This window comes from Onychomys torridus, chromosome 13 (genome assembly GCF_903995425.1).
Source record: "Onychomys torridus chromosome 13, mOncTor1.1, whole genome shotgun sequence".
NCBI classification, from domain to species: Eukaryota; Metazoa; Chordata; class Mammalia; order Rodentia; family Cricetidae; genus Onychomys; species Onychomys torridus.
In genome coordinates, this window is record NC_050455.1 from 60,326,204 (window position 1) to 60,352,127 (window position 25,924).

Sequence of the window (25,924 nt, forward strand, 5' to 3'; positions counted from 1 at the left end):
GGCCACTTTTTCTTATTGGTGACGTAAAACATTTTAAGGCTTATTTGTATCATTAATATTAAATTACTATATTCCATCAGAGTCTTGCAGATGTTAAAAGAAAAATAACTTCTTATTATTATCACCTGAGTTACTTTAGCTATTACACCTTTTTCATTAGAATGCCAGCAAAAGCACACTGTGGACAGCATAAGAAAAGATGAAAAGAATAGCACTCTTCTGATGCAGATTAAATATCGATGCATAATTAACGATTAGCATTGCCACGTGGATTTGAATCTACAGCAAGGCAAAGAAGGTGAAATATTAGAGAAGTTTTAAAATTTATTTTGTTGACTTTTCTACAGTCAAGTTTTCTACTGCCATTTTCTATGGAAAGCATTCTTTCTAGTCTGTCAGGAATATATTTCGATTCTAACTTATTACAAAGTTAATTGAGAAACATAAAATCCTACTCCTTAAAGCGCAATTATTTAAGTTGAGGGCAATACCAGTGATTATACAAGGTTTATTTGGTAATAAAAACTGTAGACCAGTACACATACAACCATTTCACCCATGTTCTTTCTCTTTTATGTTTTAACCAGAAAATAGCAAGAGTAGTTAGCTAAATTGGGTATAATTAAGGCCATTAAGAATTATAGAGTCAGACAAATTTATTTCCCTGCACATCAATTGAAAGTAAACAGCATTCCCGTGCACGTGAAATGGGAAGCTTTACTCTGTAAGTGAACCTTCCTAAAATAGAATTTTCAGAGTCCAGGGCCCTGGGATACATTTTCCAAACTGCTTCACTGAATGAACTTGACCTTCTAGGCAAGATTCTTATATTTGCTCCTGTAGAGAAAAGGAATATGAACATTTTTCTTGCTGTTTTCTTTATATAACATTTGAGTGACCCGAGGCAATGTATTTTATTCTCCTTCCCTTCAGACAAGCTTTCTCCTGTTTCCTTTTAAGCAAGAATGGAAAGGTCAGGTTATCGTTTCACAAAAGGCTCTTTCTAGCTTCTCTCCCCATAATACGCTCCCCCTAATTGTTTCATAACTCATTTAAATGGGAGTCATTCTGGACAAGAACTCATGGAAACAACTCCACAAGTAACTCATTATTTGAAAAGAAAACACAAGGGAATTTTAATTATAATGCCTGGGTTATTTAAAAGCAAAATGGAGCAGTTTGCATCTTGAAATATCTATTGTAATAGGGAAGTAAAAGAAAATATCTCCTTGAATGACATAACAACTGAAATAAATGCAATTTAGTTGCTCTTTTATTTTCTTGATCTTCAGGAAATAGAACAAAAATATGCAATCTTGGCTTGAAGCACAAAAATCACTTAAAAATAAAGCGTGTTCCTAGAAGACACATATGCTTATTTAACAAATACAGGTTCTCTATTTTTCTAGAGAGATTTGTAATCTGCCTCGATGGAGTATACAGCTGTGATAACAAAATTATCCAAAGAAATCGTGATTTTTTTCTTCCATAGCACTGATGTGTTGAAGAAACTGATAGAGGATTTATAAGTAAAATCAATTACTATTATTATTATTTTTCATCAGTTTGTGTATAGAAAGCTTAAACTGAATAAAAATGAGTGCCCGTTAGATTAGTAAATGGCAGGTTATCCAGAGCCTTTAACTTTAGCTATACTGAGAAGCTAAGCAATGAAGGACTATTTTGTGTCCTACACTGAAGAATTTTTGTTCCAGTGTCTATTCATAGAAAATCATATACCAACTTATACTCTGTCAACTTCAGCATCCACATTTGTCAAGCAATATGAGACAGAGCCTACAGATGTGTTTCCTTGGGGATCTCTACAAAGCAAAGCCAGTGGTTTTAGTAAGAAGCTATAAATGTTCAAAAGTTAACAAAATGAAATCTCCCTGGACACAGAGCTGCATCACGAATCTGTCATCACTATCACTTTATTTGGTTGGAGTCTGCCCCACACCATCTCTAAGAATGCAAGGACAAGCAGATGTTTCTCTTATGTTCCATCTGAGCACCTTGGAACCTACAGAGGCTATGTGTGGACAAACAGCTGTATAGGAAGCGTGTGTGTGTGTGTGTGTGTGTGTGTGTGTGGCCATGATTTTATCATTGGAAAATGAAGTGAGGTGGATCTACTTTGATTAGTCACAGGAACTTTGCTAATATTTTTCTCTTCTTTGACACTGGTATTATTGAGTTTCTGAAGGAAGAGAATATATATATGAAATTAAGAGTCTAACTTACTGCCACATACCATGAGTACTGCTTCAGTTTATCTTTTACAGTAGAAAGGACATTAATAAACTTAGCAAAGGACCTGAGAAAAGTCTTTTCCAGGAGCACTGAGGCAGTACTCTACCTCCTGGTATAGCATATAAGATTCATAATAACTTCATTAGCAGGATTATAAACAAATTGGTCAAAAATGAATATTTTAGTTTGGGGCATTTTGAAAAAATCATAAATTGATTCAACTTTTTGAAATCTAAATTCGAGCTTGCCCACTTGTATTCATAGATGATAATAGCAGTTCTCTGATGTAAGGATATAACATTTATTTATATGTTTGATTGTATTCAATGTTTCATTAGACCCCTCAATTGTTTTTAATCAAAACAAAAATTATTGGAAGTTTTCAGTTAGTAACAGTGATAAAATAATAGTTGTGATAATACCATAATAAGAATTATTGGGTATAGTAATAGTACTATTCTCATTATGTGATAATCTACTCTACACTATAGCTTTACAAGGTAGATGACATTTAAAGTGACCACAGAGCTTATGTTTGGCACACAACTAAAAGGCCTAAGTTCTATTTCCAGAACCTACATAAGTATGGGACCATATTTGTAATCATGTTCTGGAGATATAGAGACAGGTGGGTCCCTGGGGTGCTGGCAAGTCACCCTAGACTAATTTGTCAACTCCAGGCCAATGATAGACAAAAGGATAGCACTGGAAGAACAATACTCAAGGGCTGGCCTGTGGTGTCCACATGACCTACACATATGTGAATCCACACTCACAAACAGACACACAGGTGCGTGTGCGCGCGCACACACACACACACACACACACACACACACACACACACACACACACTGGCCATACCCAAAATCCAGAGATTCAGACAGATGTCAACATATGGAGGAAAAACAATGTACTTGACTTGGTGTATCTTCATCATGATGTTCTGGCTTACAGAACTAGCTCATACTTTTCCTTTTGAGTGGAATGGGTATTTTAGGAGTGAGCATGTTCTAATTTTAGTCATCTAACAGTTTGGATGGTGTGGTGTGGAAGCATTTTGAAAACTTATGTCTGTTTTGAATGACTAATTGGGACTCTGCAATAGACTGAGAAATAAAATTCTTAAACTATCTTTCATTCTTTTAACAGTCAATTATTAGCAACGTTTGCCCCCTAGCATACTGTCTCATGGTCATTACACAAAGTTGGCTGAATATAATAACTTGAACAAGCTATAGAAGGAATTTTTCCATCTTGCTGTAACACATCTACTGATGACCCCATCAACATATTTGATAAATTCATTGATTTATGAACTTCTTTTTTTCCCTGTGATTCTGAAAGTTCTTGTTATCTGTTCAGTAATAAAGATGTCATTCAGGTGAACCTGAATTTGTGTTCTTAGGTAGTGATTACTCAAATCTGGCTTAGAATGATCTCATTCCTTTTAGGGCAGGGTTTGAATTGACAAAATAGTTGAGATGTAAAACAAGTTCTGTCAAATATATTTAGGTATGGACAGCTGTAAGGGTATTTAAACCTGATCAAGTACAAAGAAGAGGAAAAGTAGAGGCTAAGTAAAGGAGAGGGAAGGGAAAGGAGTGTGATAGGGGCAGAGCTCTCCCGACGCAGCAGATGTCTGTGCACCATTGGTATGATACATGCCTACAGCTAAGCACAATGGATGCTTTAGGTAAAAGCTGGAAAGCATGGTAGAAAATAGAAGGCAGCCCTGCTTTTCCACTCAAGCTTGACTTTCCTGCTATACAGAAGCAGGCATTGCAAAGAAAGACTGCAGCCTCTTAGGTTAGAACTATCAGGATAAACACGACATTCCCCAGTCCAAGCCAACACCAGTCAAGTTACTTTTAAATGGGGATTTGAGAGTCCATCATGTTTGACTAATTGGACTCAAAATTACAAAACCAAACCAAAACAAAAAAAAAACCCTACCACTTTTCATGAGCTTGTTACATCGAAACCTTTGAAAAGAGATTGGCTGGGCTTGTGGCCCCGTTTATCTTCTCTACTCTCTTTCCCTCTCCTTCGAAGTGTGCACTCAGGATTTAAAGAGCACTTGAGAGGTTCCTGAAAAAAGAATGAGTGCATGGCATGATGACTGCATAAAGCATTCTGACTGATCAAAGACTTATTTCATTTACCACTTTTCCTTCTTATCAAAAAAACACTTTGAGAAAGTCAAACCAGAAGAGGGGCATTGCATTAATGGTCTTTACAATGTACCTGAGGGTACACAAGAGCGAAGTTTTTTGTTTGTTTGTTTCTTACCCAGACTAAGCCAACTGATACCTTTTAGTGGTAACTGGTTTATTGACTGCTAATACTTTAAAAATAAGATTAAATCAGCACCATGGTCTTTATCGCAAGGAAGATATATGCCCCTTGTGAATTCTAGTGGTTTGGCAATCTTAACCTCTGCAGACATAACATTGATGTATTCTGTGTTGCCAAACAGCATGGTAAGTGTTTAAAATGCTGTGAAAAACCTTATTGCCTTGAAATGATACAATCTGATATTAGACTGCAACTCAATGACTGTATCTCTGAGCCTACCCTTCCGTAGAACACTAAAGTCAAAGCCACTTTATTTTAATATCTCACAAGGAAGTAATCATTCCTCATTTCACCACTGAAACAGAGAAAACATAAAACTGAACCTGGATTGCAGGAAAACAGAAATTGCAACATTCGGGACATTTTCATTAGCAGTACAGATAAAGCTGCCTTTTGTAACAGGGCATCAAAATGCCAGTCTGATTCATTCCTATCAGCAGAGGTGCTTTGGCCCATGGACAGGAAGTGGGTAAAAGCCATGAGTCCTAAAATATCCAAGCTACAGAAAGTCAAGCATGTCCCTCTCCTCCGACATAAAACCTTTCCCTCTTCTCCTGTCCCACATGCTCCTCTTAATTAATCACAATTATCATGAAAGTCCCATCCTCCCTATACATTATATGCATCCATCAAATTCCAAATACTCATCACTCACCAGCCCCAGATAGCTTAATCCTTGGTATTATTGATCAGGATATCTCCCCACCTGTCTCCAGAGGACAGTAGTTCTCAAACTGTGAGCCACAATCCCTTTGGGGAGGTCAAATGACTCATTCACAGGGTTGCATATCAAATATCCTGAATATTAGATATTTATATTATAATTGATTACAGTAGCAAAATTACAGTTATAAAGTAACAGTGAAATAATTTTATGGTTGGAAGTCACCACAACATGAGGAACTGTATTAAAAGGTTAGAGCATTAGGAAGTTTGAGAACCACTATCTTATGATGTCACTACTAAATCAGTCAGGGTTGCCTTTAAGTATGATGAACAAATATTTCAGTTTTGCTTGGACAATGCAAACTTTCCCAGAATATAAGATGTCCAAATGCCAAGCTCAGGTCCATCTAGGGCAAATCAGAATGGCTGACCATTCTACTGATAATGAAGACACTACCCAGAAGAACACATTAGCTTTGGGAAAGACTAATGTAACTGATAGGAATGAGTCTACTTGAGTTTGATATAACAAAATACTATAAATTGAGTAGTCTATATAGGACAGGAGTTCTAGAAGCTGGTCTTCAGAGATTAGAGTCAGAAGCATTTGGTTTCCTTATGGCCCTTTCCAGATGTCACTCTGTTGACTATTTCCACATGCCAGTAAGCATGTCTTAGATTTCACTGTATGCCTCCCTTTGGGATACTAATCCCCCCAAGGTCAAAGCTCATAATGTTAGTAACTTCAGAGTCAAGATTGCAACATGGTATTTCTGAGAAGGTGAAAGCATTGGTTATGAGTCCTTCGTAGAGAAAAGATGTCAATAAATGTGTCAGGAAGCTAAGCTGCATTATCTTAACATGTCTATGTGAAATCTAGTTCTTCACAGCTTCACATCATATCTTTCCATGGCTGAGAGAGTTCGAGTGTGTGTGTGTGTGTGTGTGTGTGTAAGAGAGAGAGAGAGAGAGAGAGAGAGAGAGAGAGAGAGAGAGAGAGAGAGAGAGAGAGACAGAGACAGATACAGAGACAGACAGAGAGACAGACAGAGAGAAGAAAGACAGAGACAGAGAGAGACAGAGAGAAGAGAAAAGATTTGGTGGTATACAGGGTCCTGATTATAATGTTATTTGTGAAAACAAGTCCTTATTCTAACCTATCTTTCAGGATACATCTAGACTAGATGACATGTAGGACAGAATTATATGACTGTATAACACACTTTTGGCCACTATATTTGCATTATTTTTTAGTGAAAATGAAAGACTAACATTGGAAATGGTTTCAAAACATGCTTAATCATTAGATGAATTTAACTTTATTTTGTTTTGTTCATTGTATTTGATGTTCATATCAAATTATATATATATATGTATATATATATATATATACATATATATATTTGTCTATATTTATTTTACAATACACATAAACACAACTATGTGTAATACATCACGGTCAAAATTTAAGTTGTTAAGTCATTACAGAAACCAGTAAAAGCAAAGATTTGATTCCTTTCCCCACAGATATAGCACTGCATAGGTAACAGAAAATGCTAATGGTCCTCCTCCAGCTGAAAAGATGGAGCAGCTATGGCAACATCTTGAGTATCAAAATATCCCGCCCATCCTGTTTACTAATTTCTGCAAATTTTTTATGTTCATAGATGCAAAGGAAAGTGTCTGTCTTATATTCAGAACTGACATGTCAACAAGGAAGCTGCATTTGAAAGCACTAATGGAACATTTTTATTTCTCACTTGAGGTCTATGTTATGGATTAGAACACTGTGATTAAAATAAAATATACTGCTGTCAGGGCTTAAAGCATTGATTTTACAAAAGTTTAACACCACTGAATCTGTAAAATAGAATTGATTAGGGTCTTATTTTTCTAATACTTTATTAATAAAATATCCTCCCATTCATGTAAGCAGTGAATCTGCATGAGTCAGCTTTGTCTTGAAAGCAAATCACCCAAAGTGGTACACACTACTGAGATGCACCTGCTGTTTTTTATGTTAATTGAAAAAGGAAAGCTAATAAAAGACCTATCAGTCATTTAACCCTCTTTTATTTCATTAAAAAATGTATGCTGTTGGTGGAAAAACTAAAAAAAAAAAAAAAAAAAAAAAAAAAATGGCCATTATGGATAAGTTTCTCAGCAAACTAAAAGTAGATGCAGCATATAATGTTATAAGCCTATCACTGGATCCATGTATCTCCTAGGGATAAAATTAATGAGACAAGGGGATAACTGTAACCCCATGCTTCCTGCAACACTAGCCACAATGTTAAAGTTTATAATCAACCATGTGGCCATCAGCAAATGAATAGATAAAGAAACTGTGGGATACATGCACAATGGAACACCATTAATCCATAAAAAAGAAGGAAATCTGTTACTTTAGCAATGTTGCTGAACCTAAAACATATTTTGCTGAGTAAAATAAGTCAAAAAGGAAAAGACAAATAATTAATGTGCTTAGATTCCATACATGTAGAACTTAAATTAAATTACACCTACAGAAAACAGAGTAATAATTACCAGAAGCTTGGTGGGTTAGATAGATGAGAAATGGGGAGCTATCAGACAGTGGGGCATAGTATGAATTAGAAGAAATATATATTCTAGACTGATCATTCAGCATGGTGGTCATAGTTATAATTGTGTTGTGTGTTTTACCATTGCTAAAAGAGTAATTTCAAATGTTCTCACCACACAAATAAATACATAGTTAGCTTGATACAATCACAAACTACCATAGGACAGACAGCTTATAAGATATAACTATTTTAAATAAAAATAAAAAGGCTTAAAATGTAATACTGTTTTTATAAGGATTATTGTTTATTCCTAAAAAAATAAATAAATAAAAAAGACAAGCGAAGTAGGCGAACAGAAAAATATCTACATACCTGCTACTGCAACTTTTGCTATCCGACTAATAATTGAGCCAGAATCTCCCAAGGATGCCTCACATTGGTAAAGTCCTTCATCTGGCTTATGGTGTCTGGAATGAAGTATGTTTTGTATCAACAGAGATCCATTAGGGAGTTGCTGCTTCCTGTCATCCATGCCCATGGCTAGGATGAGGCCATCTTTCCTCCACTTGATGACTGGAACTCCTCGGTCAGACTCTGCAGAGCAGTTGAGTAGGACATTTCCACCCCGCATGGTGATAGCATCAGAAGGTTCAGACACAAAACGAAGAGATGTGAAAGGTTTAATTTGAAAACCTGAAATAAGAGAGGAGAAGAAAAATGAATTTATGCATTCTGAGAAATTTCAAGTTTGATTTCCTCAACATTTGCTCTCAAAACTTATTTTTTTTTTTATAAAAAGCCTCTTATTTTTCATCTCTAAGTATAGATAAATTTAAGATCAGGAATACTGTCTTAAACAAAAGAAAAATATTCACATGAGCACCAACTAATGAAGCAACTTGTCCAGAAAATATTACTAATAAAAATAATAATTCATAAGTTATGGATAAGAATATGATTACATATCAGTCATTCCTTGAAAATTTGGACAGACAAAATGAGTATTTTCCCATATAAAACCAGATACTTTTAAGTCTCACCAGTCAGAGTGCAGCTAGGACTTGAGGGACTTGATTAATCTCATTATCTGCATTTTAGCATTTCTTAGTAATTTTTAAACTGCCTGTTTTATTTTATAGAAATGAAAATCAGTGGTGTGGACAAAGTTATTTAGAATAGACCTTAGGTGGGTTAAGCAGGTACATCTCACCTGCCTGAGAAAGTCATAAGGCTACTGCATAAAACCCCTGAAGTGATGCTATCTCTTTCCAGAAGTTTCTTGTGGGCTTAGCTAAGAGGATATTATAGTTGAATGGTCATAAACAGAACAGTCAACAGAAGGATCAGAATAGTATTTAAGTATCCTGAGGGGATGGAGCATGCCTAACTAAAGGAGATTGGTAGTACAGTCGTTATTAGTATTTAGATTGCTAAGTCTAAGGCCTTGACAAGTTCTCAGGAGGTCACCAGGTTTGCATGCTTTGCATAGACAGCTGTGTAACTAAGTCTTTCTAGTCAAGACTGTTTTCAACTTTTAAGTCTCTAAGGCTAACAGTTCTACAATCTCTCCTAGTGTTTTCTTTCTAACATCGGATCTTTGCTAAGGTGTAACTGAACTCTTTGGCCACTAATCCCATTTTTTTTTTTTCTAAACCACTTTGCATGAAAACATACATGTAATGATCAATTACTTGTAAGTACCCTTTATTCATTTGAAGCTGCATTTAATTTCATGAAAACATCTTTAAATAAAGCTTTCATTCTTCTCACAATGGTAACCTTGGTTTCTTTAGCATTCTTTTTTTCTCCTTTTTTATTTATTATATTTGTGTTTTAATTTTACATATCAGCTATGGTTTCCCCTGTCCTCTCCCCTCCCACCCCTGCTCCCACCTTCCCCCCAGCCCCTCGCCTCCATTCCCATCTCCTCCAGGGCCAAGACTCCCCTTGGAGATTCAATTCAACCAGGTGGATTCAGTACAGGCAGGTCCAGTCCCCTCCTTCCAGGCTGAGCAAAGTGTCCCTGTGTAAGCCCAAGGTTCCAAACAGCCATCTCATGCACTAAGGACAGGTCCTGGTCCCACAGCCTGGGTGCCTCCCAAACAGTTCAAGGTATTCAATTGTCTCCCTTATCCAGAGGGCCTGATCCAGTTGGGGGCTCCACAGCTTTTGGTTCATAATTCATGTGTTTCCATTAGTTTGTCTAATTGTCCCTGTGCTTTTTCCAATCTTGGTCTCAGCAATTCACACTCTTACAGTCCTAGATGACAGTGCGAGTAATGAAGGGCAAGGTTTGAGGGAAAGAGAGCTTAGGGGAGCAGGAGATCCCAGCTGGATCAAGAACAGAAAGGGAGAACAAGGAATACCAGACCATGATAAATGAAGACCACATGAGAACAGGAAGAAGCAAAGTGCTATTGAGGTTCCCAGAAATCCACAACGATACATCCACTGTAGACTGCTGACAATGGTCGAGAGAAAGCCTAATCTGACCTAGTCTGGTGATCAGATGGCCAAACACCCTAACAGTTGAGTTAGAACTCTCATCCAATAACTGATGGAAGTGGATGCAGAGATCCTCAGCCAGGCCCCAGGTGGAGCTCCAGGAGTCCAGTTGTGGAGAAAGAGGAGGGACTGTAAGAGTGTGAATTCTTTAGCATTCTTAATTTATTTATCTGAACTGGGAAAATTGTTGGAGGTTTATTGAAAACTTACCAGCTATCTATGATTTAAATGGCAGACATCTAAATTAATGCAATCAGTATTCCCACCATGGGCTGGCCTATGTTGGCTGTCATGGTCAGAAATATTCCTCATCTCCAGTGAAAACATGGGTGCTACAGCTGTTTTCTTCCAGGGTTCCCAGTGCACACACAACGTTTCTAAAGCTGGACCTTAAGTCTGTGGTATCCTAGTGAACTGCATCACTTCTGATCAGATAGTAACTCCACCACAACTAGTTCACTTATTCAGAGAAAACATATACAGCTTTGTTCAAACTAATATTTATAGTAATGCTAAATGACAAAGGTAAAGGACATTAAAGGTTCCAATTTGATCCTTTCCCTGCTCTTTGTATAACCAGTCTAATTATAATGAAGCAATCCATTTCTCTAGTAGAAAGTGTATCCAATTGAGAGTCTAAATCTCTTGTCCAGTCTGGTCTACATCATTTAAATACGTGAAATTCTAAATGTTCTTGTAATATCCTCAGTATTCATGTCCTTCCCATATAAAATGGAACTATTCCCTGAAACAGAAGGTATTTCAACTCAGCTCTCATTTTGGAAAGGATTGGCACAAGAATGAGTCGAAGGCATTTTCTGTCAATGGAATTTACTAAGTCTACTGATATGCAGATAGATTATAAGGTAAATACATCTTTCTTATTTGTCAGAAAGAACCACTAGTCAGAAATACCTGGCTGGAGATACACTAAGGGCAAGAAATCATAAAAAATGTCCTAATGTTATTGAATGTCAAGATGCTTCATCAGAATAATGAGTACAATTTCCATTTAAGTTGCATTAAAACAGAAGAAATAAATTCTGAATGCAAGACTAGGCAACTATATTAAAAAACATTTATTGCATTTTTGTTCTACCCAGGGCCTATATTTTAAACACAACCTCATGCTGAGTACATTATTTATGTCACAGAGCACATAATACATTTAGCACAGCTGTTTATGACAGCATGTTAATGAGCATATGTGCCCATTATCACAAATAAATAATCTACTTACTGTGAAACAGGGAGGTTATGACAGTTTTCAGTGCTGTGAGTGCATGGTTTAGGAAAGTTAAATAAAGATTAATTGTTCTGTGACACAATTACCCTTGATACTCATTGGTAATTTGAGCTTTTTTAAAATTCTCCTTATAACAATTATACTTTAAATATATGGCTTTGAATTAATGAAATGTTTTTGCTTTCAGAAACTTGCATTACTTAACATTTTAGAAAAGATGGACCCAAATGAAAAGTTATTTGAGAAATGACAAATGACGTTAATGTCAAAGTTTCAGCTGGTATGAAGAACAAGCTATCTCTGACCTCTTGTAAGGCACTTGATGCATCTAAGAAATAATCTGTTAATGGATGAATTACTGGCTTTGATATAGATTAACAAATTCTCATTCTCTGTTATTGAGTTTGGAAAATGGGAGGGTGAGGGCCTTTAACTGGGGAGATAGAAATATAATATAAGGGAGAGAGAAGAAAGGGAAATACATCTAAGAATGTTTGGATAAACCATAGGGAAACATAATATTTTATAAACTAACTTTAAATTTTATATATATACTGTGTGTATATATATACATATATGTATATATGGATATTAATGGAGTTATGCCATATGTTTTAGTGGTACCTCCATTACCAGCCATGCCCTATCTAACAAAGCCCCAGTCCCAGGCAAGGGAAACCTAAACCTACCAAACCTTCTATTGTTGGATGGAATACAATATAAGGGTCTTCTAAAACAATATGGGCCACATCCATTTCCCTTGCTAGCTGTGATAGTTTAAATGGGAAATGTCTCTTATAGGCTCTGGTATTTGAATACATGGTCCATACCTGATGGGGGGCTCTGAGAGCATACAGACTCATCTTGCTTCTTGTATGCCCTGTGCTTACAAGGGGGTTCTCAGCTTCCTGTTCTTACAGCCCTGTCTGCCACTTGCTAGTATTCCTGCCCTCCACAATGGATTCTTACTTCTCTGGAACCGTAAGTCAAAATAAACACTTTGATAATTAAGTTGCCTATGGTCATAGTATCTTATCACAGAAACAGAAAAGTAACTGATACAGTTGCCTTCCAGGATATATGAACTGCTTGCTGAAGACATCATACACTTTGAACACAGAATTTATAGAAGTTGAGCTAGAATTGACCTAAAAGGTTTCATCCCTGAACACTGGTTCTCATATCACAAGGTACTGTTCAAGTTGACAAAGAGATGAAGACTCAGTAGTCTTTCCCAGATGTACAGCCTAAGAACCATAACAGTGACTGCTTAGCAAGATACCCCAAACAGTACAAAACTATCACTTATATCTTGGTAACCAACCACTGTCTAATTAAAACAGCTGCTCAATGTGGGAGAGGCTGCAGACCTGAGAGGAGAACCTACTATTGTGTTTTCCTAAACTAAAAGAATGTCTAACTTATCTAAATAGGCTTCCTTATACCCACAGAGAAGTGCATTTTTTACCCCTCATCTAAGAAGTTTCTTTTTGCAGCAGATGGAGACTGCTAACCCAGAGATACAACTGCTCAGAATGTAGAGAAAGGGTGACTATGGGGTGCCCAACTACAACCAACAAGTCCATAAATCAACTTATCCACTAAAGGCTCAGGGAAAATAATTACAGAAGAGGGGGGGGGAGAAAGATTATAGGGAAAATGCACCTAGAAAATATCAACAATATATTTCATGAACAAGTCTGGCATAATGTCATTAGTTGACATATCAACGTGGGAAAGTTCCACATGACCCCACCCCTAGAATAAGAGCTATAAGAAGTCAAGGGCTGCTGAGAAAGGGAGAACCAGTTTCTCACAGAAACAAGTTGTTACATAGTATGTCCGTTTCCAAGTGGTTGACTCTGGATACATGTGCATATGAGCAGTGATAAGTGGACTAAATATGTTATATGGCTGTATACACACACACACACACACACACACACACACACACACACACACACACACATCTAATGATTTTCCCTTCCTAATCCATACGCTTCACCTTTTTTTAATTTTCTATAAACGGGTTATTTTAAGCAGATAAAGTGTCCAGGTTTTCTTGCAGAGGAGGACGTATTCTTCATAGTTGATCCAAAGATGAAATTCTATAACTTATTTTAGTTTTGTCAGACATAAAAAGAAAAATCAGAAGCTATGATGATTTGAAAGAAAGTGGCCCCCAATGGGAGTAGCACAATTAGGAGGTGTATCCTTGTTGGAGTAGTTGTATTCCTGTTGGACAAAATGTGTCACTGTGGAGGAGGGCCTTTAGGTCTCATATATGCTCAAACCACACCCAGTGAGACACACCACTTCCTGGTGTCTGTGGGTAGAGATATAGGACTCACAGCCCCTTCTCCAACACCATATTAGCCTACAGGCCACTGTATTGGACCATGCTGATAATGGACTAAACCTCTGAATATGTAAGCCACCCCAATTAAAAGTTTTTCTTTTAAAAGTTGCTGCACTCATGGTGTCTTTTCATAGCAAGAGAAACCCTAACGAAGACAGAAGCAAAAAACCCTTTCCATAGTTAATCTTCACAGTCTGACTTATCTGGATTTAGATTCACAAAGGAGTAAACATGGAGGTGTGTCTTTGAGATTGTTCCCCAGGAGAATTAACAGAGCTGGGTAGAACCAATGTGTATATGGTTGGGAATATCTAACCCTTTGACAAGGGGCCCAACGTTACTAAAAGGGGGTGGGTCAGAAAATCAAAGGAGCACCTGCATCTCTACTCATCTTCTCTCTCAGCAATGTGAACCAAGCCAAGCCAGGCCTGCCACCCTTTCTTCCATGCCTCCCCTCTCCGTGATGTAAATTCCTCTGAACTATGAGCTAAAATGAATTATTTCTCCCTAATGTCTTTTTGTGGTTTTGTTTTTGTTTTTTGTTTTTTGTTTTTTGGGGGCGGGTATTTATTTGCAGCAAGAAAAAAAATGCATTACAACTGCCAAGAGCTTTCAAATTATATTGAGAGTCTAGAGGCAGAAATTGTCTTTAATCCATTTTTAGAAACTCCTCCAAATAGTCAAGTGTTGAAACTGTTTCTTTAAATTTATATCCCTTTGTGATTTATCTCCTTATCATATTCTTGCTCATTTCAAAGCACAGTAAGCCATGGGGGGCAGTCTAACCTAGAATGGATTTTTAGGTATGACATTTTATCTACAATATCAAACATTGTTCCCCATAGAATCCGAAATCCTGTTCTCAGTCCACAATGTAAAAGCTTGTAGTTAAGACAATGAAAGGTAAAAGACAAATTGATGAAAAGTAGCCACGGATATGAAAAGAAGTTCCTGAAAGAGCCTGAGATTAGAAAATGTCACACAAATCCCCATAGAACCTGTGGTGCATAATTTCATCTATTTTAAATCACATATACTCTGAGGTGCTCAGAGGTTTTGATAGGATCCACGTGCTCAGAAATGTGCCAGATAAGCCTGGTGCCATCTCCTCCTTTAAGACAAAAAAAAAAAAAAAAATCTGTATTGAAGGAAATTAAAATAATTTTGTGGATGGTGTAATTTTCTTTGGGATCCCCAGACATGGAGAATGTGTGCAAACTGTAGCTCTGGTCTTTAGTTCTGACACAATCTTAAAATACATCTAAGGCTAAGAAGTGGAGCTGGGAACTAAAAATCATTACAACAAAATGGAGAAATTATCAGAACTCCTAAACATACATGAATAGCATGGGGTTCACTAGATAAAAATGTAAAGTCTGAAAAAGTTTTATACCAGCAAAACCAACACCACCTGGGAATGTGGTAAAAATATAGGCAGTGTGCAGACCTGTCAATCAATAATGATAAGGGGAGAGCCCAGCATCCTGTGTTTGATAGGCCTTTCAAGGGATTCCCAGGTAACTAAAGCTTAAGAACTCTGTTCATAAACATGAACAGACCTGAGCCAGAGCAAGAGAATTGATATGTTTCTCAGACTACCTGCTCATGATTTTATATGTTTAGATATTTTATAATTGCAGACAACTATTTTTCTGAGTACGGAAATGATAGCTTATGGTAATTTAACTTAAAAGGGCAAATAATTGGCCAAATCGTTCAAAAGGCATTTTGGTGATACTTTATTTCACACATCTCTTTAAGAGACTGAAGATATGGAAAAAAAAAAGAGAGAGACTGAAGATAGATAAGGAAAGAGCCATCACAGAGATCAATGTTTATAGTATCAGGACAGTGCACCCTTTATTATAACATGAACTCTGCTGCCCTCCTCCCCTGGAAACAAAACAAACAAATAAATAACAACAAATTCCACCCCATTAAGTAGAATAAAAATTGCTAATTTGGGCAATAAGAATGTTCTATGGAATATTTATATGAAAAGCTATGAAATATATTTCAGAGTTATAACAGTGGCGATTTTCTCCTAAAATGGGTTTTGGTCAATGAGATATTTTGTATACTCTCCCTTTCTTTTGATTGATTCTAACTCAGCAGTATAATTGTAGATTTTTAGAACATTGGTGCATCAGACATTTAGTTGGATGATATATCTGTTAGGCCAGGCTAGTGTCAAGATGGCCAAAACTATAACATACTTATTGTGTGGTCTGAGGATGCACTCTGTGAACTTCATATCAACCTTAGACTAATGACAGGCAGTTCAGACAGAAAAGGTGTGTATTCTCCAAAGGCCCAGCACAAATGAAGTTTTTAAAAGTGAATCTAGAAAAGACCTGGATATCTACAGAAGTATTTTTATATAACCAAGTAGCTCAACTTATTTTTCAGAAAGGGAAAACACTATTGGGAATAAATGTTTCTTTTTATAAAAGAATGGCAAGAACAAAATCAGTACTAGAGTATTGGCCTCTGTGCACACCTGGTAATGAGTCCTTTCTCTGTACCACAGTGCTGGCAGGACTTTATAATTCCATGAGAAACTAAATATAAATAATATTCAGAGTATGTGGTCACCTGTTGACAAAACTGTACTCATTCTAGCCCTTGAAAGAGACTAATAGATTTCAATTCCTGACAACCTTAGTCTTCATGACTAAGAAAGAGAAATCAGGATGAATTGGGCATATGGTATTTATCCTTGAATGTAAATAATGCAAAGAAATATGTTCCTGGAAGAAAAACAGGTGCATTTTATAAAAAAAATCATTGAAATGCAGAGTTGAATAATAATTTAAATGAAGAAAATGTATCCTTCATTAGAGCTGCTGGATTTAGTTTACATGTGGATTAAATAAATAAGTATATTATATTTATAAATATAAATATATTTTTAGCATAATAAACATGTTCTAAACACTTAGGTGAAATAAATACTGATAAGTTTATTGCAGAAAAATAATATTTTTAATTTATCTGAAACACAAATTTATATAGTTTATTTTGGTTTTGGAGTTTCATTATTTATATTTATATTATACTATATTATAGTTATGTATATGGTTGTTTTGCCTGCATATATGTCTATGTACCACTTGCATTCCTGGTGCCTTTGGAGGCTAGAAGAAGGTGTCAGACTCCCTGGATTACAAATGGCTGTGAGCTTTTCCCTCCTTGGTCATCTGAAGACAGGATGAGTCACCAGCAGCTGTTCTGGAGACATCCATGGAAGTTCTGCCAGGGTTCTCCCTCTTGCCTGGTCTGCTCTAATCGCCCTGGTCTCATTTAGAAATTATAGACTGAACATGTGCCATCAATGTTGCCTTCAGTAAATGAAGGACATAGTATGGTGATATTTTATTTGTACTAAAATGTGATTTTATTTGTATGTTAATAAAGTTGCCTTGGGGTCAGATCAAGCTATAGCAGAAGCTGGGTAGTGGTGGCGCACACCTATAATCCCAGCACTCGGGAGGCAGAGGCAGGTGGATCTCTGTGAGTTCGAGGACAGCCTAGTCCACAGAGCTAGTCCAGGACAGGCTCCAAAGCTACAGAGACACCCTGTCTCAAAAAACCAAAACAAACAAACAAATAAATAAATAAGCAAATAAATAAATAAACAAATGAATAAATAAATAAAATAAAGAGAATTTCAGAAAAGAAACTCACTAAGAGGTGTAAGTGTATAAATTTGAAAGATGTTATAAGACAGTTCCGTTAGTAATATAAGTTAGGATAGAAAGTGAATCAGGTACATTTTGGACTTACCAAATAGAATAGACAATGTAATTATTTTCTCTGAATTTGTCAAATATGAATGGATGAGACATTCGTGGGTGCTGGGAATCAAATTTGGGTTCTCTAGACTAGCAGCTTTTACTCTTAACCATTGAGCCTTCTCTTCAGTCTCTAAGTGCATCAATTTTAAACCCAGAGCTTTCTATACACTACACAGGGATACTATATTTTATCTGGCTAATCTGTCTTTTATAAAATTCTTTTCTTAGCGTATAGTGAAAGTAACCAAACAGTATATAGATTCATATGGTCCAATTTATTAGTCCAAGAGCCACAGAGAAGACTGAGCCCTTGAGACACTAAGATGATTGATTGAATCAGGGAGTGATTTCAGTGTCAGGACATTCACTGACATAATGCAACAAGACCATATATCTCCCCGGAAAGGTTGCTGAACCTCATTTACTCTTCACATGGTGGGCCCTAATTTCTTTTTCCCTTTACAAGACAAGAACAAAATTCAGAAATAGAAATACAAGATGTGCAGTTCAAAAGCAACTGTCCCGGCCAAAATTTCTCAGTGTACCCACACAGGGGCTCCACATCAGAAATGCAGAACACACGATATCTTCTGCAAACCCAGGAAGCTTTGTGCAGATCTAAGGTTTCCATAGGGCAAAAAGTGTGCCTGAGGCAACTCTCTGAGTGTCCTCTGGCTAAATCCAATGGTGAAGAGAAATGATAAGAACCACTTTGGAGTGGGGCGCCACTTTCTCAGCCCTTTTCTGCTTCAAGGGCCAAACCTCTTAAGTCTCAGCTCGATATTGCTGTGTGATACCGGAGAAATCATAATGGAATCTTTTCTTCCTTTCTGTTCAACAGGTAATGGAGCCTGACATCTAGACTATCCTCTCCCAGACCCACGCAGAATTAACACTTAGAAGAAAAACTTTGATGGGCTGCTGAGCCTGCTCTGTGTTGGAACCTTCACCTTCCATGGTGGTAAAAAGTGAGTTAGCTTCCTCCTCTTTGCCTTGCTCATCAATCCCACTCTAAATAGGAGCGACAGTAGTTTATGTGTGCAGATCTAATTGACTGGAACACTGAAGTTAGTTTTTACTATTTGTTTTTAAGAGTTATTAGCTTTTGAAATAGAATATAATTACATCATTTCCCCTTCCCCTTCTTCTTCAAGCCCTTCCCACACACCCTCCCCTTGTTCTTAGATTTATGGCCTCTATGTTTTTTCTTTTCTTTCTTTCTTTCTTTCTTTCTTTCTTTCTTTCTTTCTTTCTTTCTTTCTTTCTTTTTTCTTTTCTTTTTTTTAGAATCCTGGTGTGATCAGACACTGAGGGCCTGAGAATTGAACCTGGGTCCTCTGGAACATCAGTCAGTGCTCTTAACCGTGGAGCTATCTCTCTTACCCCTAGGAGAGGGGAGAAAGATCACAAGGTTTCCTTTCCTGCTTCCTGTTTCCTGGCAGACACTAGATGACCTGGGAATTGAACCTAGGTCCTCTAGAACACCAGTCAGTACTCTTAGACATGGAACCATCTCTTTCCTCTAAGGCCTACATTTTTAAAATTGTTGTTACATGTATATTTTCCCAAAATTTCTCAGTCCTTACTAGATTACTTTTATATATTATTTCAGGACTGACCACTTGGTATTGGCTAACCATTTGTGGGGTTCATTTCTGGGGGAAAAATCCCTTGTAGCAGAGACATCATTATAGAAAAATACAAGTGATCAAAATGCAGAGAACAAGTGAGCATGGAGCATTCAGCCACAACTGAATTGCCTACTACACAACTCCTGCACCCAAGGCTTGAGGATCATAGTGGAAGATAGTGAGAGCCAGAAGAACAGGATACTTACTGTGAAATTTCACCTTCTAGAAATGATCGTGAAACTACATGCACAAAGTCTCATCAATATAGCTGCTCATGGAAAGGAGGAATCTCATGGGGCCTCAATCCTAGACATACAAACAACTAGAGAATGATGAGAGCAGGGTAAAACAGTCCCAGATGGGTTATCTTATGTTTTATAGCAGGAGTAGTAGCTCTCCAAGGGCCATTTGGCAATGTCTAGAGACATTTTTGGTTCTTCACCAAGAGGAGTGCTACTGACATTCAGTGAGTAGAGTCCAAGGACACTGAATCACATCTTACAACATACCAAACAGATGCTCCCCAAAATGAACTACCCAGACCACAAAACTTAATAGGTCTAGGTTTGAGGGACCTTGTTTTAAAAAGGATCAAATTCGGTTGCTGTGTTGAGAAACAGAGAGATTGATGAAGTGGTTACTGCTATACTACCAATGTGAGATGCTGGATTTAGTCCAAACTATTGCAGCGGAAATAGTAAGAAATGGCCAGATTTGGTACTCACTAGGCAGGTAGAGTTCATGGTGATTGAAAATTCAGTAATTGATAAAAGAAAGGAACTTCTAATATCTCTAAGCAAATCACCAAAGAGAGTTATACAATTTATATGAAAATAAAAGAAGTGTTAATTTCAAAGTTTTCGTTCCAGGTGGACAGGAGACTTCAGGTTTTGGCAGGTCTGCTCATTGCTAATCTTCTATGTGTGCAATACATCATGGGAATCAATCTAATCAACAATGAAACAGGAAGAGGGGCTACAAAATGCTAGGATATACACAGCTGTCTATCATAATAGTCTAGGAATCCATTATCTACCCACTTTTGCTACTTGTACAAAACTCCTCAAATTTAGACAGAAAGCTATTCTGTGCAGCATTTTACTTCACAGGAAATCTGAGACATGTTTTCCATGGGTTGAAAATGAGACACAAAGAGATGTAGTTAAGGGAAGTACCAAGATACCCACAACCCACCTCATTAGCTAGAAAATAGAGTCTGGTCTTTTTCTCTTGAAGATAAAAGACCACAGATGTAATGCTGCTGACAAAGCATGGGATGGTTTATCATGATTCATGGGAAATGAACTATTCATCTTATGGAAACTCCTATCACAAACAGGAAGGATTAATTTCTTAAATGTCTGACAGATCCAGGGAAGACTTTAAACATTCAGCAAAACTCAGGGCTGACACTCTGGCATGATGTCTGTTGTAGGCACCCAAACTGATAAAATATTTGTATTATAACAAGTCCAATTTTCTCAAAAATGGAGACCAAAGTTTTCATTAAAATACTGTCACTCATTTTGTTTGATATTTACTATATCTTGTCTGGGCAGAAAAATGCTATTTTTTTCTGTAAAGACCATGGTGATGGTGATATCAAAGATGAAAACCCATGGTGATAATAATAGGGGCAGAAGCTTTGGCCTTGAAAGCCAATGACCCTTCATTGATGAGGAGATCAGCATTTGCTCAAAGACCTACCTCCTCCTTTCTTTTTGTAACATGTTCACATGGGTTCAGTGGATTGGAACAAGGGAGTGAGAATAAAAACTCTTTGTACAATTAAAATCACAAAGGGACTGCTTTGTGTGTGCATCATGCACATGATCTATGTGAATTTAAATGATGAAGGTTTATACATGTGATCATACATGAAGGAAACATAAGCATGGAGAATCATTCATTTCTCCTACTTTACAGGGCTACTTGCCACTGGCACGCTAGCATAACTCCTATAAATCTCCTAACTGGGGTCTATCCTTGATTCCAGTGCTTGGAGCTTTGAAACAACCAAATAAAAAGAAGTATTGATGGCATTCACCTGACTTTCCATATATTGTGATTGTCAACAATATCACAAAATTTTTAGAAATGTAAAGCCAAATATAGTATAATATGATCAGGTTTCTAGAATACAGAGTGAATATAATTACTAGAGCCTGTTGAGAGGCAGAAACTCTACCAAATAGCCACTGCTGACTTAGCCCTTGAATGAATATAATTTCAGTATTCTCTTCTGTGTCTTCGATCTCCCTATTGGGTATTTTATAATTGAGACTGTCATCTTTATGATAAGGTAGATGCCAAGACATCATAAATAAAGCACACCTATCTATTTTATACAGTCCTTAGTAGCTCACACCTGACTCAGAGTTATTAGTAAATAATTATGAAATAAAACATATAGACAAAAACAAATAATCTAGAAAGAGTCTCTAAGTCAGTAAAAGTACCTCAACACAATAAAAACAAACAAACAAGCAAACAAACAAAAAACAATTAATACTCTTGTAGACTATGGCTGACCAAGGATCTCGATTTCACTGCCAAGTAAAACCAAACAAAACAAAGTTGATGACTGCCATGCTGGGAACATTCCTTTATACACTCTGAGAAAATATGTAGTCAGTCTTGTCTATGAAAGGCTAGACAGTGTACAAATTTTGGCTTAGTGGAGCAGGTGGCTAAATAAAGAATGGAATATTGATAGTTAAGAAAATATTTTCAAGTGTATAACATGTTGTTATTAAAAGCAAACAAAAGGCCATATCTGGCTCACCTTGGGACATAGTCTGTTGACCCATGTTCTAGGAAAATGATGATGTCAATAGTGAAGAAGCTTCAAACTTTGATCTGCCATCATGCACCCTGTTCTGCTTAATACTTCATGCTTTTAGGGAACTAATTTAGTAATTTTCACAGTTTTAGATATGACATTGAATCTCTAGACTATGAATAAAGGTGATGATATTCAATAAGATTAGTTCATTCATTCATTTGCTTCTATGGTCAGAAACCTAGTAATGCTAGTGTCTATTCAGATTCCTCGGCCCTTCTGAGAGTCACTAGTCTATGATGATAGACCCTACCTCATATTTTCATCTAGTCCAATTCCCTGCATCCCACAGTTCTTTCTGGGGGGACTTGAAAACAGAAAAGAACAAGAATTTGGTGGAAAATATATTCCAATTACTGATGATATATTATACACCTATTATTATAAAATAATAAAAGCATCTTATAAAAGCCATTAATAGTATTTAAAAAATAATCTTAATTATCTTTACCCTTTAGCTTACATAAAAATTTGTTTAAGATGAAAGGAAATGCTATTTCAATTTCTGATTGTAAAAGGCAGGATTAGCTCTCTCTCTCTGCCACAGTTCAGTGAGTTTCTCAAAAGATGCCTTGGTAACATGCAGTCCCAGAGAGGAAGATGATTGTATGACAGATGATGCCGCATAGATGCCACTTAGCATCTTGAAGTTGTTCAATCTTGTTTTCAATCATTTTAGATGAATTTTTGTCAATCTGCTTTTCAGGAATGTTTCCTCTTTGATCTTTATATATTTCTTTCACATCACCTCTAATAATAAAAATAATAATTTGTAAGAGTGAAAGAAAAGTAATAATCTCCTGAGTGTCACCATTCAGGACTAGTAAAAGTCTAAACTGTGTCAAAATACTAAGCACCAGGTCTCTTTGGAGGATAGAAAAATACTAATTCCATTTAGGGAATCTGTGTATTATTCTGCATACTCAAAACAAAATTCAAACTCAAGTTTTCAGGTAAAAATTAATCAGAAGCAGAAAAACATGCTGAGTTTATTTAGTGTAACACACAGTCTCTGTCACAAAGTAAATATCCCCATAATTCATCTGTGAGGACACTTTCCTACTATCACCCTTGACCCTAGAGAAGTATCCCCGCTTCTTTTCTAGTTCACTTCCCCTTATGCAGCTTGCTCCTATCTCATTTTTTACGTCTTACTACCTGCAGATATAGAATCTGTGAACTTCATATGTACCTTGAAAACACTAAAGGCACAGTCTTTATTATATAACATTTACATTGTGCTATGTCTGTCTGGATTACAACTTCAAAACCATGATAAGTATGAATTTTAAACAATATTAGTCAATTAGCTACTATGTTTGTTTGTTTTTTTTTTTTACTAGAATCAACTAAATGAAATTTTATCTATAATTTCTTTCTAATTCTCTGGCTTTCTGGCCAAGAAAAAATTATGAGAACTGTGCCCTCTCTTTGCCATGGAAAAGGCAATGAATGTTATAGATATGAAAATAAATGACAAAATCAAAATCACTTACACATGGGGAACTTTAGTCTCTTGTGCAGTGTAGACTGGAGGTGAGGACCAGAATTACACATCATTCTAGCTTATAGGTCAACAGGAGGATTCACTGAAGCTTTCTGTTGAATCCCACAGGCATGGGGTGATGTATTTCTCGTCATGTTTTACTGTATTTTCAATGCTGTAGTTAAGGTAAACCAGAGTTTACCTGGCTGCCCCTTGAGATCTTACTGATTAGAAAGGTGAGTAACTTCATTTTGCATCCGGGCAACAAGTCCAGATGCTTTAACTGTTCTGATCAGAGCCAAACATTTTAGGAAAGTTTCTAGTAATCAAATCTAGATTGCTTCATTCTAATGTGGAATTTGTTTTAACACTTTTGTTTTTATATAATTTTGTTCCCCTTCCTTATGCTTTGAACAATGTAGACTTCATAAAATATTCTGAGCCAAACCAGCTGAGAGATAAAATAAACAAAAACACACAATCTTAACTGAAATGTTTAATATAGACCTCCTCTTGGCTACTGTGAATCTAGAAAATCCATCATGCACATTTACAGCACTTAAATCTCTTTGTCATGTAAATTTTCAATCAAGGAGAAAGGATAAAGTAGAGCAACCTATGCTACTCAACTACATTGATATGAAATGTCCTTTTGAACTATGGATTTTTGGAAATCATTCAGCTCAGAAAAAATGACTCTGATATTCACAAATGAGTGTCCACCAAGGGCTTAGGGGGTTGCTCCAAATCTCTCTCCTCAGCCTGACTCAGTCTGTAGCTCTAATGTCAGACCTTGAGTATCAGACATGGACTGACAAAGGGAAGGGAGTTGGAGGGGACTGTCCCCAGAATGCCAGGTAATAAATATGTAATCGTTAGAAAGCCTGTACTTAACTGTTTTCTCCTCATGGCTACCCTTGGGTCCAAATAAAGCTTGGTCTATCCCATATGGTAGAATATGTGAAGAAATAAGCTACCTAGCTAACGAATGGGTCAATACTTAGATATCGCCTAGAAAATATGTTCCTGAACAAGTATGTTCACATCCATTTCTTCCCTCCCCAAACAAACAAACAAAAAATGCTCTCTAAAATTTGCTGAAATCCATTTTCTTGATTTCATTTAGCTCTACACTAAATAAATAGAAAGCATCAGGCCATAGTGTTCTCAAGGGGATTAAAATGCCTTGCTGACTTTAACATGTCCAATGAATCCAAAGGGGATGAAGTAAAGAGGATGAGGCAATTTCTGTAAGTACTGTGTTTGCCTTGCAAGCTTCAGGCCTCAAGCTGGATGGAGTCCCTTTATTAATCAGCATCGACAGAGTAAAGACATTTTGGACATACACAAGGATACAAGATACCACCATTTCCAGGATAAAATCAGTATCACCATTGGATTTATTTTGAGGATAGCTTTTACTTGAAGTTGCTTTTGTATATCACCATATGAAACTCTTCTACCGAGAATGTAGAATAAAATAAACATTAACAACATGGTGGTAGGATTCAAGAAGAAGTTAAATATGATACTATGTGTTTTCCTTTTTGCCAGTTTCAAGCTAATCAACAGAGTGAATGCTCTCATAATTTATTTTACAAACCAACTTTGAGATGGAAAGGGGGCTTGTTTTACAACAATATAAGGACATGTGAAAACTGAGAATGTTCCGGGTCACCTAATTATCAATATTTTAAAGGGAGATGTAGATTCAGAAGTCTATTATCTGATAATAAGAACTATTATGAGGGGGCGGGGAGAAAAAAAAGAACTATTACTAGGCACTAACAAAATTCAGTATTTAATAAAGTATATTTTCAACATCAAAATATTTAAAATTTTCATGATTTTGGATTTGGGTAAAATTGCATTAGAGAAAATCATGCCTCATTCTTATTCATCTAAGTGTTGCCTACCTATTAACAGAAACATTTTATATAGAGATAGGCAACCTGTGTTTGCTGGACTACCTCACAAAGGTGATTTGAAAGGATGGTTGTATGTAGGCTGAACAAAATGACACATAACTGGAAGTGAATTAAAACCAAATGAAACAAGTTGAGATAGTTCTTAGGGTATGAGACTACAGGCCAAAAACCATTTAATCAACCTGACAATCTACAAAGTGATTAAAAAATGACATGTGAATCATGGGAGAAAGTTACATAGTTGCTCATAACATTATGACTTTGTCCATGAAAAATTATAGGACAATGAAGCTATATCAGAAAGAACTGT

At 36.5% G+C, this 25,924-nt stretch overlaps 1 protein-coding gene across 2 annotated transcripts in view; it reads right to left on the reverse strand.

Annotated features, from left to right (window-relative positions):
* The window catches only part of Dcc (DCC netrin 1 receptor), a 1,150,309-nt gene that overhangs the window by 739,316 nt on the left and 385,069 nt on the right, over positions 1–25,924 (reverse strand). For both annotated transcript variants that reach the window (XM_036204806.1, XM_036204805.1), the window contains exon 2: positions 8,193–8,513. In XM_036204806.1, coding sequence (XP_036060699.1) covers positions 8,193–8,513 — 321 coding nt within the window. The remainder of the gene's footprint in view (positions 1–8,192; positions 8,514–25,924) is intronic.